Source organism: Neofelis nebulosa, chromosome 6, assembly GCF_028018385.1.
Source record: "Neofelis nebulosa isolate mNeoNeb1 chromosome 6, mNeoNeb1.pri, whole genome shotgun sequence".
NCBI classification, from domain to species: domain Eukaryota; kingdom Metazoa; phylum Chordata; class Mammalia; order Carnivora; family Felidae; genus Neofelis; species Neofelis nebulosa.
The window spans coordinates 62,041,441-62,057,953 of NC_080787.1; the positions used below are offsets into that span (position 1 = coordinate 62,041,441).

Sequence of the window (16,513 nt, forward strand, 5' to 3'; positions counted from 1 at the left end):
TATTAGAAATCCCCAAATTAAAAAGTATATCATTTCTTTTAGGTTAATTTCCTTAAAGGAATCAAAGGGAAATCTTGCCATACTTATGTATGCCTACATTGTGATATACAGTAAGTATTTAACTTGGACTATTACAAAAGCCTTTAACTCATCAATTTTTATGTTCCTTAATTTTATGAATTCTAAAGTTATTAACTCATATTCCCTGAGGATTTTAAGGGTATTCATTATCTTATTTATAGATATGTTAAAACATAGTCAATAACATAAAAAATGGTTAAATATTTTTAATCATAAGGATATGAGGTTTTGAGATACTAAGGAATATGTTTAAAATTAAACTATTTACAGATCAACAATCCTTTCTATGTGTTTTGTTACACGAACTTTATTTCCTGAAAAATTATTAGATTATTTTTTCTTAGTTTTAATTTTTATTTATTTTGAGAGAGAGAGAGAGAGAGAGAGAGAGAGCTAGCCGCAGAGGGGCAGAGAGAAGGAGAGAGAATCCCAAGTAGGCTCTGCACTGTCAGGGACTTGAGCCCATGAACCCTGAGATCATGACAGGAACTGAAATCAAGAGTCCAATGCTCAACCGACTGAGCCAACTAGGTGCCCCTTAGATTATTTTAATTACGAAGAAGGAGAAGGAGAAGGAAAAGGAGGAGAAGGAGGCGAAAATATACGTGACAGAAGCCATAGTGTCTATATATTTCTATAGGTCTTATTTCTGTTTATTATGTTCCCAGGTCAACAAAATTGGTTTGAAAACTCACTCAGGCTGACTTTTTTGCATTATTTAAGTTAAAAGGCTTTGGGCTAACAATTATTTCTGACTGAATCACAGAACTACACAAAAGTAGGAGACCTAGGATCTATTCCCACTTTGACTGGAGACAATGATTATCAGATAAATGAATTTATATAAACAACAATGCCTAAAAAACCTAGAGCCATCCTTGACTCTTCATCTTACTCCCACATTCAACCAATATTAACATTTTTTATTTTAAACTCCCAAATCTCTTTCAACCCTACCCATCTCCTCCTTTTTCATGGTCTCTTCTGGACTCACATCAGCCTTATTTATCTAGGTCATTACAGTACTTGGTACTTTATTTTATTAGACAGATAAATTGCTCCCAAAAGTTATTTCTCCAAAATACAAATCTGACCATTTGACTCCCTGCCTTATGAACCTTTAAAGAACCTCTTCTCTTGTCATTTACAGGATTAAGTCCAAAGTCCTACAATATTTTACAAATCTATGCAGGGTCTGGCTCCTTAGTAACTTAGCACATCTATTTTTGTCACACCTGCAATACATTTTTAAAAGTTTTACTTTTATTTATTCTTGGAGAAAGAGAGAGAGGGAGACAGAGACTGTGTATGAGCAATTGGTGAGGGGCAGAGAGAGAGGGAGAGAGAGAGAATTCCAAAGAGACTCTGTGGGGACAGTGCAGAGCCTGACATGGGGCTCAAACTGAAGAACTGTGAGATCATGACCTGAACCAAAATCAAGAGTCAGATGCTTAACTGACTGAGTCACCCAGGAACCCCAATACAGTTTTAATTTAAATGACAATGAAGTCCTTATAACACAGCAAAGTCTGCATGTCATATCACCTTTCCTTGCTTCACGTTTTTTTTCATCTGCTTTTGTTATCAAATATACAAGTGTGATGAGCTCCTCCTTCAAGACAGTGTCAAAAACCACCTCTTTTTGAAACATTAAAGGACACATCAAAAGAGAATGGGTAACTTTTTTACTGTATTCCCCCACTGAAACTGTATGTATTTTTACTACATTGCCCTTATACACCATGTTGCATTTTTCTTTTTCACAGATTTCCTTAATAAACTGTAAACATATTTATTTATCTAAGACATGTATTTACCTCTATGCCTTTAAGTATATGCCAGGTCAAAAACACTCAATAAATGTTTGTTGTATAAACAGATGACTTAGCTAGTTAAAAAAAAAGATATTTACATAGAGTGAGTTGGTCATATATGACACAATATAATGCTATTCTGAATATATGTAATCAAAATATATAAAAACAAAGTGAATGCCTTTCTATGTCTAAATAACTGGAAGATATTAAAAATTCTCTCTCATTCTCTACTCTCTCCATCTCTCTCTCTCTCTCACACACACACAAACACACACACACACTCTGTCTGCCCGACTCTCCTACACAAACACTTGCACTGATATTTCAATTTAAAATACTGATATTCAGGGGCGCCTGGGTGGCGCAGTCGGTTAAGCGTCCGACTTCAGCCAGGTCATGATCTCGCGGTCCGTGAGTTCGAGCCCCGCGTCAGGCTCTGGGCTGATGGCTCGGAGCCTGGAGCCTGTTTCCGATTCTGTGTCTCCCTCTCTCTCTGCCCCTCCCCCGTTCATGCTCTGTCTCTCTCTGTCCCAAAAATAAATAAAAAACATTGAAAAAAAATTTAAAAAAATACTGATATTCAATTTAAAATACTGATATTTCAATTTAAATAATTTAAGATCATCTTCAAGAATCTCATTATTAAGTTTATAGTTCTCCCAGGCCTAAAATATTTGGGAGAAGCTTGGAAACCTTATGGATAAGGAAAAATCATCTTATTAAATTTGGAAGGCAAGAAGACTTTTCAGCCATATAAATTGGTCTAGAAAAGGTATTACTAAAGAACTAAAGTATGCTGTAAATGTACTGATGCCCTGACCTGTGGAGATACAGAAATTCCACTGACAGTAAGAAGTATGAGCAATTTTTTTTTCTTTCCTTACTGCCCAACGTCTTTGATGAAAAAGTACTGTCAAACTCGACTGCAGAACATGGCATTAAAGTTTAATTCTGTCCAATCAGGTAGGCAGAGATCAAATTCTGACACTGGCTTTTATTGTGGAAGAGATAAAATTTGTGAAAACTCTTTTAAATCATTATAGCAAACCAAAAATATTCTAATAGCCAAGAGGAAAGATTTCCAGTTTTATTATTTTTCTTCATTGTTAAAATATCTGTGTAAGTGTAATGTAAAATAAATTTGGAAAGTTTTTTTTTTTTTTTCCAGAGGAAGCATTTTGTTTTTATTTCAAACTTTAACACTGCCCTTATTTAATCCTTAAGAACCCTGGTCAAACTTTTGCATAAGCACTATTACATATTAGGTAATCCTATACATTCAATGCATTAACAACAGAAAAATATAATTGTAATTTCTGATATTAAAGTTCTCCTACATTTTCTACTTCAATAATAAAAACAAAATTAATGTTGATAGAATTTCTTTTCCCTTGCAATGTCGACAGTATTCATCACTGACTTATGGCCAAAATTTGAAAACCAAGATACAAAATGGGTTATATTTTTAGAAATAATAAAAAGATGTACATTTAGGACACTTGATTTGTACAATTGCAAAAGTTAGACTAAAATGCTATAACAGAGACACACAATGAGCACAATAAACTATTCAGCAATGTTCAAAATCATTATTTATTTTATTTCCTATCATCTGAATAAACTATCTTCCTAGAAAAATGGGATATTTATCCCATTATTAAAAAAAAATGGGGCGCCCTGGGTGGCTTAGTCGGTTGGTTGAGCGTCCAACTTCAGCTCAGGTCATGATCTCATGGCTCGTGAGTTCGAGCCCTGCATCGGGCTCTGTGCTGATAGCTCAGAGCCTGGAGCCTGCTTCAGATTCTGTGTCTCCCTCTCTCTCTACCCCTCCCCGCTCATGCTCTGTCTCTCTCTCTCTCTCTCAAAAATAAATAAACATTAAAAAAATTAAAGAAAAATAAATTACCTCAATCATTATAACTTAAATATTATGGGAAATTCACCCTTACTTTTGGAAGGGCTTTACTTCCAGAAAACATTTGACTATAAAAGTCATGATTTTAGTAACAGTGCTTAGTTGAAGGGAATGAATAACTACATATTGCTTAAAATTTGCATTTGACAGGGGCATTTGGGTGGCTCAGTCGGTTGAGCATCCAACTTTGGCTCAGGTCATGATCTCATGGTTCAAGAGTTTGAGCCCGACATGGAGCCTGCTTCAGATTCTGTGTCTTCCTCTCTCTCTGACCCTCCCCCGCTTATGCGCACGCTCGCGTGCTCTCTCTCTCTCTCTCTCAAGAATAAATAAACATTAAAAAAAATTTGCATTTGAAAAATTTCCATACAGTTAGTTTCCATACAGGACAAGCATTAAACACTAAAAATAATTAAACATATACTTTTAAAGAAAAAAAAAGTGTTAAACTGTTATTCTGTCTGCTGATAACTCAAGCAGAAATTAAAAATCACATTCTATGAATTGCTAAATGATGTGAACTGGAATAAAAGTACTTTTATTTTTTATATTTTATTTTATATTTTTATTGAAGTATAATTAACATAGTGTTATATTAGTTCCACGTGTACAATATAATTATTCAACAATTCTATTCATTTCTCAGTGCTCATCAAGATAAGTGTACTCTTAATCCATTTTCTCTATTTCACCCATTGCCCCACCCTTGGGCAACCACAAGTTTGTTTTCTGTATTTAAGAGTCTGTTCTTTTGTTTGTATCTCCTTTTATTTGTTTGTTTGTTTTGTTTCTAAGATTCCACACCTGAGTGAAATCATATGAAACTTCAAGATTCCAACCTCAAGGATATTGTTTTGTACAGTAGTTTCCCAATAATTACTTGATGAGTTAAATAACATAAAAATTAATGTTACCATGAAATTCATGTTTTTCTCAATTCTTTTTTAAAACTTTTTTTTTTTTTAACATTTATTTACCTTTGAAAGAGAGAGACAGACAGACACAGTGTGAGCTGAGAAGGGGCAGAGAAGAGAGGGAGAAACAGAATCTGAAGCAGACTCCAGGCTCTGAGCTGTCAGCACAGAGCCCAACGTGGGGCTTGACCCCAGGAACCATGAGATCATGACCTAAGCTGAAGTCTGGCAGTTAACTGACTGAGCCACCCAAGCACCCCTTGTTTCTCTCAATTCTAATCTTTAATCTTTTGAAATTAAATGAGTATTTGCCTAAAAGATATAGAAATCACCAATTTTCATTATAATTTTGTGAGAGATCAGTAATGTTCTTATTTTATTTTCTACATGTGGTAATAAACTAAAATGACCTTAACTATGTCCCCAAGAGGAATAAAAATCTATCTAAAACTTAACTTGGTGAAACAGAGCAATCCCTATGTGTGCTGTATAGAGTCAAATTCTTCATATTGAATAAAGAGGCTTTCTCTGTCACTAATATAAATTTTCTATTTAACACATAAACATTATTTTTCTTTGGATTTACTGTCACATTTGCTGTGTTCGACATTGATTTGTGTCTAAAATAATCTATATTTAACTTTTAAAAAGCAATGATTTGGTCATGAATTATTGTCAGGGATTTTTAAAGGCAAACTACCATATAAATGCTCACCATTGATTTTTACTTATTTACCTAGGGAATGACAAAGAACACATATATCACAATAGCACTAGCCAGAGAATAAAGTACATACATTATATTCAAAGTCAATCCCAAACGTTATAAAAAAGTTGGAAATAAGCAAATATTAGTGTAATTCTACCTTAATGTTTTCTGTGATGTTGATTTAGTAAAATGATATTTTAGAGTGATTTAATTTATTAATATTTGGAAAATCTATAATCAATGTTAAAAACACAGTGGTTCAAACAAATAGAAAGATATTCCATACTCATGGATGGGAAGAAGAAATATTGTTTTCCAAAGAATTTCCAAAGAAATCTTCAGATTTAATGCAATCCATATGAAAATACCAATAACATTTTCCACAGAACTAGAACAAATAGCACTAAAATTTGTATGGAACCACAAAATACCTTGAATTGCCAAAGCAATCTTGAAAAACAAGAACAAAGCTGGAGATAATCACAGTGCTAGATTTTAAGATAGACTATAAAGTTGTAGCAATCAGGGGCACCTGGGTGGCTCAGCCAGTTAAGCATCCAACTTTGGCTCAGGTCATGATCTCAAGGTTCATGAGTCTGAGCCCTACACTGGGTTCTGTGCTGACAGCTCAGAACCTGGAGCCTCCTTCAGATTCTGTGTCTCCCCTCTCTCTCTGCCCCTCCCTGGTTCATGCTCTCTCTCTCTCTCTCAAAAATAAATCTTAAAAAAAATTTAAAGTTGTAGCAATCAAAACAGTATGATAGTGGCACAAAAATACATACAGAGGTAATGGAACAGAATAGAGAGTCCAGAAATAAACCTACACTTATATGGTTAATTAATCTACAACAAAGGAGGCAAGACTATACAATGGGGAAGAGATGATCTCTTCAACAAATGGGAAAACTGGACAGCTACATGCAAAATAATGAAATGGGACCATTTTCTTATACTATAAACACAAATAAACTCAAAATGGATTAAATATCTAAATATGAGACTGGAAATCATAAAACTCCCAGAAGAAAATATAGGCAGTAATTTCTTTGACATTAGCCATAGAATGAGTTTTCTAGATATGTCTCCTTAGGTAAGGAAAACAAAAGCATATTAAACTTTTGAGACTACAACAACAGACCTTTCCATAGGAAGAGAAACCATTAACAAATGACAAGGTAAACTATTGAATGGGACAAGATATTTGAAAATGTTATGTCCAATAAGGAGTTAATATTCAAAATATATAAAGAACTTATACAAGCAAACACCAAAAAAAAAGTTATCCAATTAAAAATGGGCAGAGGACATGAATAGACACTTTTCTAGAGAAGACATATAAATGGACAGCAGGTATATGAAAAGATGCTCAACACCACTAATCATGAAGGAACTAGAAATCAAAATCACAATGAGGGGTGTCTGGGTGGCTCAGTTGGTTAAGTGTCTGACTTCGACTCAGGTCATGATCTCATGGTTCATGGGTTCAAGCCCGGTGTAAAGCTCTGTGCTGACATCTCAGAGCCTGGAGCCTGCTTCTGATTCTGTGTATCCCTCTCTCTCTGCCCCTTCCCTGCTTGAGTTCTGTCTCTCCTTCTCTTGAAAATAAACATCAAAAAAAATTAAAACAAACACAATGAGGTATTACTTCACACCTGTCAGAATGGCTAGAATTAAAAAGACAAGAAATAACAAATATTGGCAAGGGTGTAGAGAAAAAGGAACCCTTGTACCCTGTTGATGAGAATGAAAATTGGTATAGTCACTGTGGAAAACAGTATGGACTTTCCTCAAAAAATTAAAAATATAAATATACAAGATCTAGCAATTTTACTACTGGGTATTTATCCAAAGAAACCAAAAACAATAATTCTGGAAGATATATACACCCCTGTGTTTACCACAGCATTATTTATAAAAGCCAAGATATGGAAGCAGCCCAAATATCAATCAATGGATTAATGGACAATGATGTGGTGTGTGTGTGTGTGTATGTGTGTGTGTACATGATGGAATATACAACGAGATCTTGTCACTTGCATAACATGGATATACCTAGAGGATATAACACTAAGTGAAGTAAGTTAGAGAAAGACAAATACCACATGATTTCATTCATATGTGGAATTTAAGAAACAAAAAAAAAAATTAATAAAAAAGAAACCAACCAACCAACCAACCAACCAAACAAACAAAAAAAGTTCACAAACAAACCAACAAACCCAGACTCTTAAATATGGAGAACAAACTGATAGTTGCCAGAGGGTAGGTAGGGGTGTGTGTGTGTGTGTGTGTGTGTGTGTGTGTGTGAGAAATAGATAAAAGGAATTAAGAGTACATTTATTGTTTTGGTGTAACTGTAAATGGGATTGATTCCTTAATTTCTCTTTCTTCCCTTAATTACTGATGTATAGAAATGCTACAGATTTCTGGACATCGATTTTGTATCCTATGACTTAACTGAATTCTTGGAACAGCCCAAGTGTCCACTGGCTGATGAATATATAAAGAACATGTGATACACACACACACACACACACACACACACACACACACACATACACACACAGAGGAATGTTACTTGGAAACAAAAAAGAATGAAATCTTGCCAATTATAGTAACATGGATGGAACTAGAGTGGAAGTAGAGTGTATTATTAGAGTATATTATGCTAAGAAAAATAAGTCAGAGAAAGACAAATGCCAAAGAAACAAAACAAATGGGCAAAGAGAAAAAAAAAAAAAAACTAGAGACAGAAAGGCAAACCAAGAAACAGACCCTTAAAGATAGAGAAAAAAAAAACTGATGTTTACCAGAGGGGAGGTGGGTGGGTTGATGGGTTAAATAAGTGATGGAGATTAAGGAATGCACTTGTGATCAGCACCAAGTGTTGTATGGAAATGTTGAATCACTCTATTCTACACCTGAAACTAATATTACACTGTATGTTAACTAACTGGAATTCAAATAAAAACAAAACAAAAAAGAAGACACCTTTTTTTTTTTTAAGGAAAGTGTGATGGAAGTAAATCCTCCCCATACTTTTTTATTCTTAAAAATTATTTATTTATTTATTTAGAGTGAGAGAGAGAGAGAGAGAGAGAGCATGTAAGCAGGGGAGGGACAGAGAGAAACAGAAAGAGAGAGAGAGAGAACCCTATAAGGCTCCATACTGTCACCTTGGAGCTTGACACGGCTCAATCTCACAAATCATGAAATTGTGACCTGAGCTGAAATCAAGGGTAGGATGCTTAACTGACTGAGCCACCAAGGTACACCTCTTACCCTGATGAGCACTGAGTAATGTATAGAATTGTTAAATCATTATATTGTATACCTGAAACCAATATAACACTGAATATTAATTATAATTCAATAAAAAGAAATGCACTAAAAATTTATAAATTAAATTTTAAAAAACTTAGTATATCACTTGATTTGGAGAACAAATTGCAAAATGTGTAATTTAAAAAGCACCCCAAAATATTGAAAATTCCTGTGATGGGTTTTAAAGAGTATGAACATAGGAAAATATTTAATGATTAATTATAAGAGTTCTGATGGCTCAGAGAGTCATCAAAAGGAGTCCTCATTATTAAAAAATAAATTTTAAAATAAGGAAATACAATCTTACGTTTGAATATAGCAAAATGCATACTAATTTGATTAATGAAATATATATTTTAAAATTAAAATTTTATAATTGGTAAAAATAGCATTTTACATATAACAATCAAAATAGGTTCACAATTTAAATTTGAGTATCTTCTGAAGCAATGTGCTAAAATAGCAACTATAGTGTTGATATAGTCGACCTATTAAGAAAAATGAGTCCTGCTTATTATTCTACCACTTGTAATACTTTATAAGGCAATATAATGCAATTTCTTTTTCTTTTCTTTTTTTTAACACTTATTCATTTTAGAGATAGCATGAGCAGAGGAGAGGCAGAGAGAGAGGGAGAATACAAAGCAGGCTCCAGGCTCTGAGCTGTCAGCACAGAACTTCATGTGAGGCTTGAACTCAGGGGCCATGAGATCATGACCTGAGCCAAAGTTGGACACTCAACCAACTAAGGCACCGAGGCACCCCTTATTTTTCTTATAAATTGTTTTTTTTTCATTATTAATTTAACTTTGGATTCATGGTAAAATATTTATTTTTGGAGAGTGTAAACAAAATAAAAAGTTGTTAGAGTATTTAAAAGCCCATCTGATATTTCTGAAAACATAAATAGAAAGCCACCAAAGTGTGGTTGTTAAATACAGATATTTTATTCCAAGTTATAAAATGATTAACTTGCAGCAAAGATGATATTAATGGTTGTTGAAAATGAGTTATTGTAGATCAATACCCTTACACTCTGTACACTTCATTAGTTACCAAACATCTCTGATTTTTCTATCCAAATATAGAAAGAACTAGAATCTATCTTTCCTTACTTATGATATTAGGGGACTTAGGAAAGCTTATCTCCAATGTTTGATGTACCAATATGTTTTGGTTGCTGAGATTTTATAATTAACAATTTATTATTTTTATTGATGTTTCTGAATATTTTCAAAAAATTTTAAACATTTATTTATTTTTGAGAGAGAGAGAGGCAGTGTGAGCAGGGGAGGGCAGAGAGAGAAGAGAGGGAGACATAGAATCCAAAGTGGGCTGCAGACTGTGAGCTGTCAGCAGAGAGCCTGACATGGGACTCGAACTCACAAGCCATGAGATCATGACCTGAGCTGAAGCTGGATGCTCAACCGACTGAGTAACCCAGGTGCCCCTTGAATATTTTTTAAAAGGAAAAATACCAATGTGAGTAACCAAATATGTTTTACTTCTCTTTTAATGTAATACATATAGTAGTATGAACTAATTACACTTGGTTTATGGCAGAACATGTAATGAAACTTAGGTGAATGAGAAGTGTAAGGACCTAAAGTACTTCAAGAATATGGAGGCAATGACCAAGAAGAGCTGAATTTGGAGGAATTATCAGACTGAGGGGACAGTTCCAGCTAAAAAGTTGTGGCAGATGGAAAGAGATGCCGCAACGCCGAAAGTAGAGAACACCAAGGGAAAAATTATGTGGAACAGGATTTCACATATTAAAAACAAAAACAAGTATCTTTTATGCCTCAGTGCTTTGTTTTATAAATTAATTGCTATATTCTTTATAATCTACATAGTGCCAGAGAAAAAGTTATGTATAGTGTTTTTCTTATTTCTACAGCCCTCTGCCGTGTGATTCTAATTTGGATTTTAGTGTAATTTCAACATAGTTTTTATGGTTTAATAAAACTTGCACACATTAAAATGCTATTAAACTGTTACACATGGTTAATAATACTTATGGACTTCTGAAAGCAGCCATTATTAAACTGAACAAAGTCATTAATGTCTTTAAACTTTGCACCAGAATATAAAGTACAAAAGAGATGTTTAACTGTACCTACACAACAGTCATGGTATCTGACTATATAAGTTTTTTTTCTTTTTTTACCACATGTGTATATATATATATATATATATATATATATATATATATATTTGTATTAGTACTCTAATGAAAATTAAAAAAGAAACTCATTGTGTTCTTGAATTGACTTTCCCACCTATCATGACTTTGCAGGAACTGACTGCAAAACTCCCATGCTTTTGCTTTTTCCTCTACATACTAACTAGACCACCACAGATAATCTCTATAATCTTCTTTATCCCTAAAATTCAATGTGTTAATAAGAAATACCATTTAAGTTTGGACTAGAAATACAAAAATAAATTATTATATTTTCTGCACAAAAGGTTATTTTCATTTCTTTTAAGTAACAAATAATGCAAAGATTTTGAAAATCTTATCAATTATTAACCATTTTCAATGTTTTAAACATTCATAATTATTAACTTAATATGTCTTCATTGGGAAATATAAATGACCTCACTTAGAGTTTGAGTTGTTTAACACATATATTGCTAAAAATAAATTTAGGTATTTGAAATGTCCTATTACTTCTCTAGAAATGATCTGAAGTATGATTATAAAATTGTCTTTAAATTATGATTGAATTACTTCAACATAATATTCCCCGGCACCTAACAGCCCAGTTGTTATTTATCCAAAACTAATCCTAGCTTATTTTGCTTGAAATGGTTAACTGATTTAAATTGTCAATATTCAAAGCAATATTACCTATGTATGTGTCCATTGTAATGAGGAAACTAGCTACATATCACTGGCTTATTCATTTTACCATCTTCCACGATCACATTCTAAAAGGTCAGACTTTAGTACATCCTTTCTTTTTTCCTTCATTTTATTTTACATTTAAAGATTCTATCTATGCCTTTCAAAATTTAGCAACTATCAGGAAGATTAAAACGTGAGTATTGGGGCGCCTGGGTGGCGCAGTCGGTTAAGCGTCCGACTTCAGCCAGGTCACGATCTCGCGGTCTGTGAGTTCGAGCCCCGCATCAGGCTCTGGGCTGATGGCTCGGAGCCTGGAGCCTGTTTCCGATTCTGTGTCTCCCTCTCTCTCTGCCCCTCCCCCGTTCATGCTCTGTCTCTCTCTGTCCCAAAAATAAATAAAAAACGTTGAAAAAAAAAATTAAAAAAAAAAAAAACGTGAGTATTGGCTATTTCTTTTTTTTTCTTTAAGTTTTTTATTTATTTAAATCATCTCCATACCCAACGTAGGGCTCAAATGTACAACCCTGAGATCAAAAGTTACATGCTTTTACCTACTGAGCCATCCAGGTGCCCCAATAGTGGCCATTCTTAATGTGTTTCATTGTTGTAGTTATAAAATAATCTAAACTAATCAGATGTCTTCATGAGAAGTATCAGCAATGACCAAATCTGACACATCTCAGATCTAGAGAAATCCAACATTCAATGTCTAGAGAGTGAAGTGGAGATATTTAAATGGGCCCACACATGCCAAGCAATTTTACCCTGGATATAAGCCACAATAACACATGTAGTTAAAATAGGCTTTCTCAGGCATGCCTCAGTACATGCTGCTACTCCGCTCCTTAAGTGGTAAGTCCTATCATTTAAAACAGTCTTATAGACACAGAAATAAAGAAGAGTCTGGCCCATAGAGGTGGGATATAAAAGTGGTCATAGGAGACATCTGGGTAACAGCAATAAAAATCAATAAACATAAAAATGTTAGTAACTGAGACTTCAAGTCAAGTTAAAGAATTCTAACAAAAAATGAGGCAAGTTATAAAAACTTTGAGAAAAATGAACTCTTCAAATAAATTGCTTTGAAAACAGAAAATAATACTATGGTTTGCTAAGTGGGCATTGCATTTACAATGGAAGAAAACAGCTACTTAAAAAGTGCATATCCATTGAAATGTAAGAGAAAATAAATAATATTATCCTAAGGAAAAATTTCATAAAACCAGATAAAAATGGTTGAGAAGTAGACAAATTTAGAGGGAATTTTTAAAAAGAAATAAAAATAGAAAAAAGAATAAAATGCCTGACAGAGTTTAAAGGTTGTGATTGCAGTATGTAAGCATTATTAGTACCCAAAGAAGAATGCAGAATGAATGAACCAGTATTAATGCCGAAAAGAATAATAACAGAATAATAAAATTTTCCAGACATGAAGAAATAAATAAGAAAAATATATAACATCACATATTCTGGTTAAATGCTTCAATGTCAAAGATAAAAGGGAAGGGAATTAAATTATAAAGTATCTACGTGCCAGTCACTGGGTAAGTATTTTATACATCGTTTTTAATTAAAGAAATTAAAAATCATGTATCAGCTTTTATGAAGCAAGTGAATCAATTGCATTCATAAAACATAATGTTCACGAGAATAGGCCATTCTCTTGTTTATTTTCTACAATGATGGAAATGAAAGCAAAATAACAACATTAACTACATAATCCTCAAACAATAATAAGGTCTAAAAATTTGTACTTCTCCAAGTTCTAATTCATATCTAAGAACACAATAAAATATCTTAGGTTTTCAGTTTCAAATTTCCGAGTTTGTCATATAGGATAAGTTTTTAATCAGAAGAAAATTAGTTTTCTCAAAATCATTAGGAAACCAATAGTATAGAATATTCTATAGATCATTAAAGGCTGAAATCTTTTACTAACAAAATGACATCAAAAAGAAGACTTCAGGATAAGTGTCATGAAGGTGGAAATTTGTAGGCTTTGACTTTTTCCCCATTTAAAATCAAACAAAATTTAGAAAGCTGATTAACTAATAAACCATCAATGAGAACACAAATATTAACACTGATTTGTGTAGACACTGAAAGAAAATGAACATAACAAAGACAATGACAAAAATTTTACCACATTTCTAAGAGTATGCTTTTTTGATTTAACTTGAAGAATGGAAAAAAAATGGGATCTAACAGTAGGTTTGATACAATTTTTTAAATAAAGAAAGATGATTATTTTATTATGGTTTAAATATATCACAAATTAATCCACAAACAAATCTATGATTCAATTTGCAAAACAGTCTCTCCCATGAGTTTTCTTTTTAAATAAATAGCTTGATCATTGTGCTAACTTGGCACCAACATCTATGGCTACTCACAGTCACTGTGCAAATCCCCTAGAAACTGAAATTCCCAAGGCATTTAATTACCATTCACAGACTTTCAAGAGCTTACAGGAATGTTGAATCAGCAGGGAAGTTTGAAGACAGACAACTCTTATTTAAATGCAATTTGGGGGTGCATGGGTGGCTCAGTCATTAAGCATCCCTCTTGATCTCAGCTCAAGTTTTGATATCAGAGTCTTGAGTTCAAGCCCTGTGTTTTTTAAGTGGAGTCTACTTAAAAAAAATGTAATTTGAATAACCTTGTAACTGTAATGGCTGCCTATGTCCCTGGGAGATAAGCTAGGAAAAGAAGCAGGCCTCTTCAGTCTAGATTCCACTGACTTCATGCTTTAAGAAAGGTCAGCCTAACTAGCCCATGGATAACATCTCCTAAACGGAACATTTGTAGCATAGCTTGTATAGTGCTTGAATTAGCAAGGTTATAAAAATATACATTTTAGTTTTAGGTTCACTTATTTCTATTTTTTTTTATTGAACAGAATGAGTTTCCATGACTCGAACCTTCATTTATAACATTGTATTAATTGGAAGTAAATGTTGAACTTACTGTTGGTGACTTCATCCAGGCACTGATTAGGTTCAATCAGAGGATCCTTACAGTGCTCAAGTGATCATTTTTATAATGATATTTTAAAAAATTACAATTCTATTGGAAACATCTTTACTTTCTGTACTTTATCAAACTACCAGTGTAAAATAAGCAAAATTCATGCTAAAAATACGATACACAACAGAGACAACACACACAACCACACTATAAATAAAAATGGCATGTTAGGTCATATGTAATAAAGAATAACAGTGTCATAATAATAACTGAACCCTGTATGTATATGTTAAATGAAACAATAATAATCTTGGGTTTATGTAAAACAATCACCTATGTGTACTTCATTAGAGATATGCCCTAAATAAGATAATACAGCAGAGATCAAAATAAATAAAAGGGCAAAAACACACTGTAGATATTGAACAAAGAAAATATAGTGGTGTCAATAATAAACATAATGCAGAATATATTAATATTTTTTAAATAACTGATAAAATATAAAAATAATAGATACACTTTACTATTAAATAACCATGCACCAAAATAAACATGTTCAACCTTCCCAAAATTTAAGATATTTAGAAGAAATACAGTTGTTCACAGATTTTAACTTAATATCAAGCTCTCAAAAATCAGAATGAAATAGAAGAGGTAAACTATTTTTTAAATATGTGGGTTCAATTATATTTTACAAATAGAACAGGTAATGGCTAACTTCTCAAAATAAAAACCATTTATATATTATGTAATCATAAAAAACAAAGGTAATGAAAATTATCTCCTAAGAATTTTTAAAAGATACTTTAAATAGTAGTTGGTTCAAAAATACAGTGACACATTAATTTATTTTTATAAATCTTAGCACATAAAAATTTTTTATCAATTGTTAAGATCTTAGAATTGTAAGTGCAGCAGGAGGACTAATGAATCTTTGTAATAAGTCTATTATAAATATGAACTATCTAGGTGTCATTCATGTAGTGTAATATTTAAGAAAAAAAACAATTCAATTCTGGGAAGGATAGGGGATATGAAACAATTATAAAATGAGAGATAATAAACTTTAGAAGTCCAACATGGAATTTATATGAATATATAGTATTTTTAAAAATATGAAAGTAAATGCTTCCTTAGAATTGTTGATTTAAATTTGTGATTTCATTTTTTTAAGATGAAAACGTACTCAAAAACTTAGTTTTTATATTTCAGCGTGCATCACTCTTATGATGTTTATATGCTTTCCTAAATATATGTTTAGTTAATTGTGGGTAAATAAATACTGACCTGCAGTAAAACATGTGTCCATGTCCATCAACACAAATACTTCCATTAAGACAGAGGACCAAATTCAGTTCAGGCTCAGCACAACCATCAATATGTATTTCACAATATGCACGAATGTATCCACTCGGGCAAATGCAAGTAAAGTCATCGACTGATTTCTGACAGAAGTCTTCATTTACAGAAAGGTTTGATGTACAGTTCTAAATTAAGAAATAAAGAATCAAATTTGATTATTAGTGATAAGACTAAACATTTTATTAAACTTATTTTATTTAAATATTTTTAAGAAATCAATATGCAAGCTTATCTGATATTCCATTCCTCTAGAAACTGAAATATGTTTTTGGTAATAAATGATTTTCGTTTTTTATCACCAGAAATGTCCCATTATTGATTTTTCAGAAAAAAAAAAAACTTTATTAAACTTTGCTAAAACATGTACCATGGCAGTGAATACCTACCACCCTACACACCCAAATAATGATGCTAAAACAAATTTCCTATGTATATAATACCAGGAATTCACTGACCCTTAGTATACATGCCAGTTTGCCTGGAACAGCCCTAGATTAATTCTGCTGTCTTAGGGTGATTAATAGTGCCTTTATTAACTCTCAAAGGAATCCTGGGTTTGAACACATACTT

General features: G+C 32.7%; 1 protein-coding gene across 1 annotated transcript in view; it reads right to left on the bottom strand.

The window, feature by feature from the left end:
- Window positions 1-16,513, bottom strand: part of LOC131515421 (protein eyes shut homolog) — a 319,079-nt gene that overhangs the window by 540 nt on the left and 302,026 nt on the right. Inside the window, exon 11 of the mRNA XM_058736158.1 lies at window positions 15,869-16,068. Within this exon, the coding sequence (XP_058592141.1) occupies window positions 15,869-16,068 (200 nt within the window). The remainder of the gene's footprint in view (window positions 1-15,868; window positions 16,069-16,513) is intronic.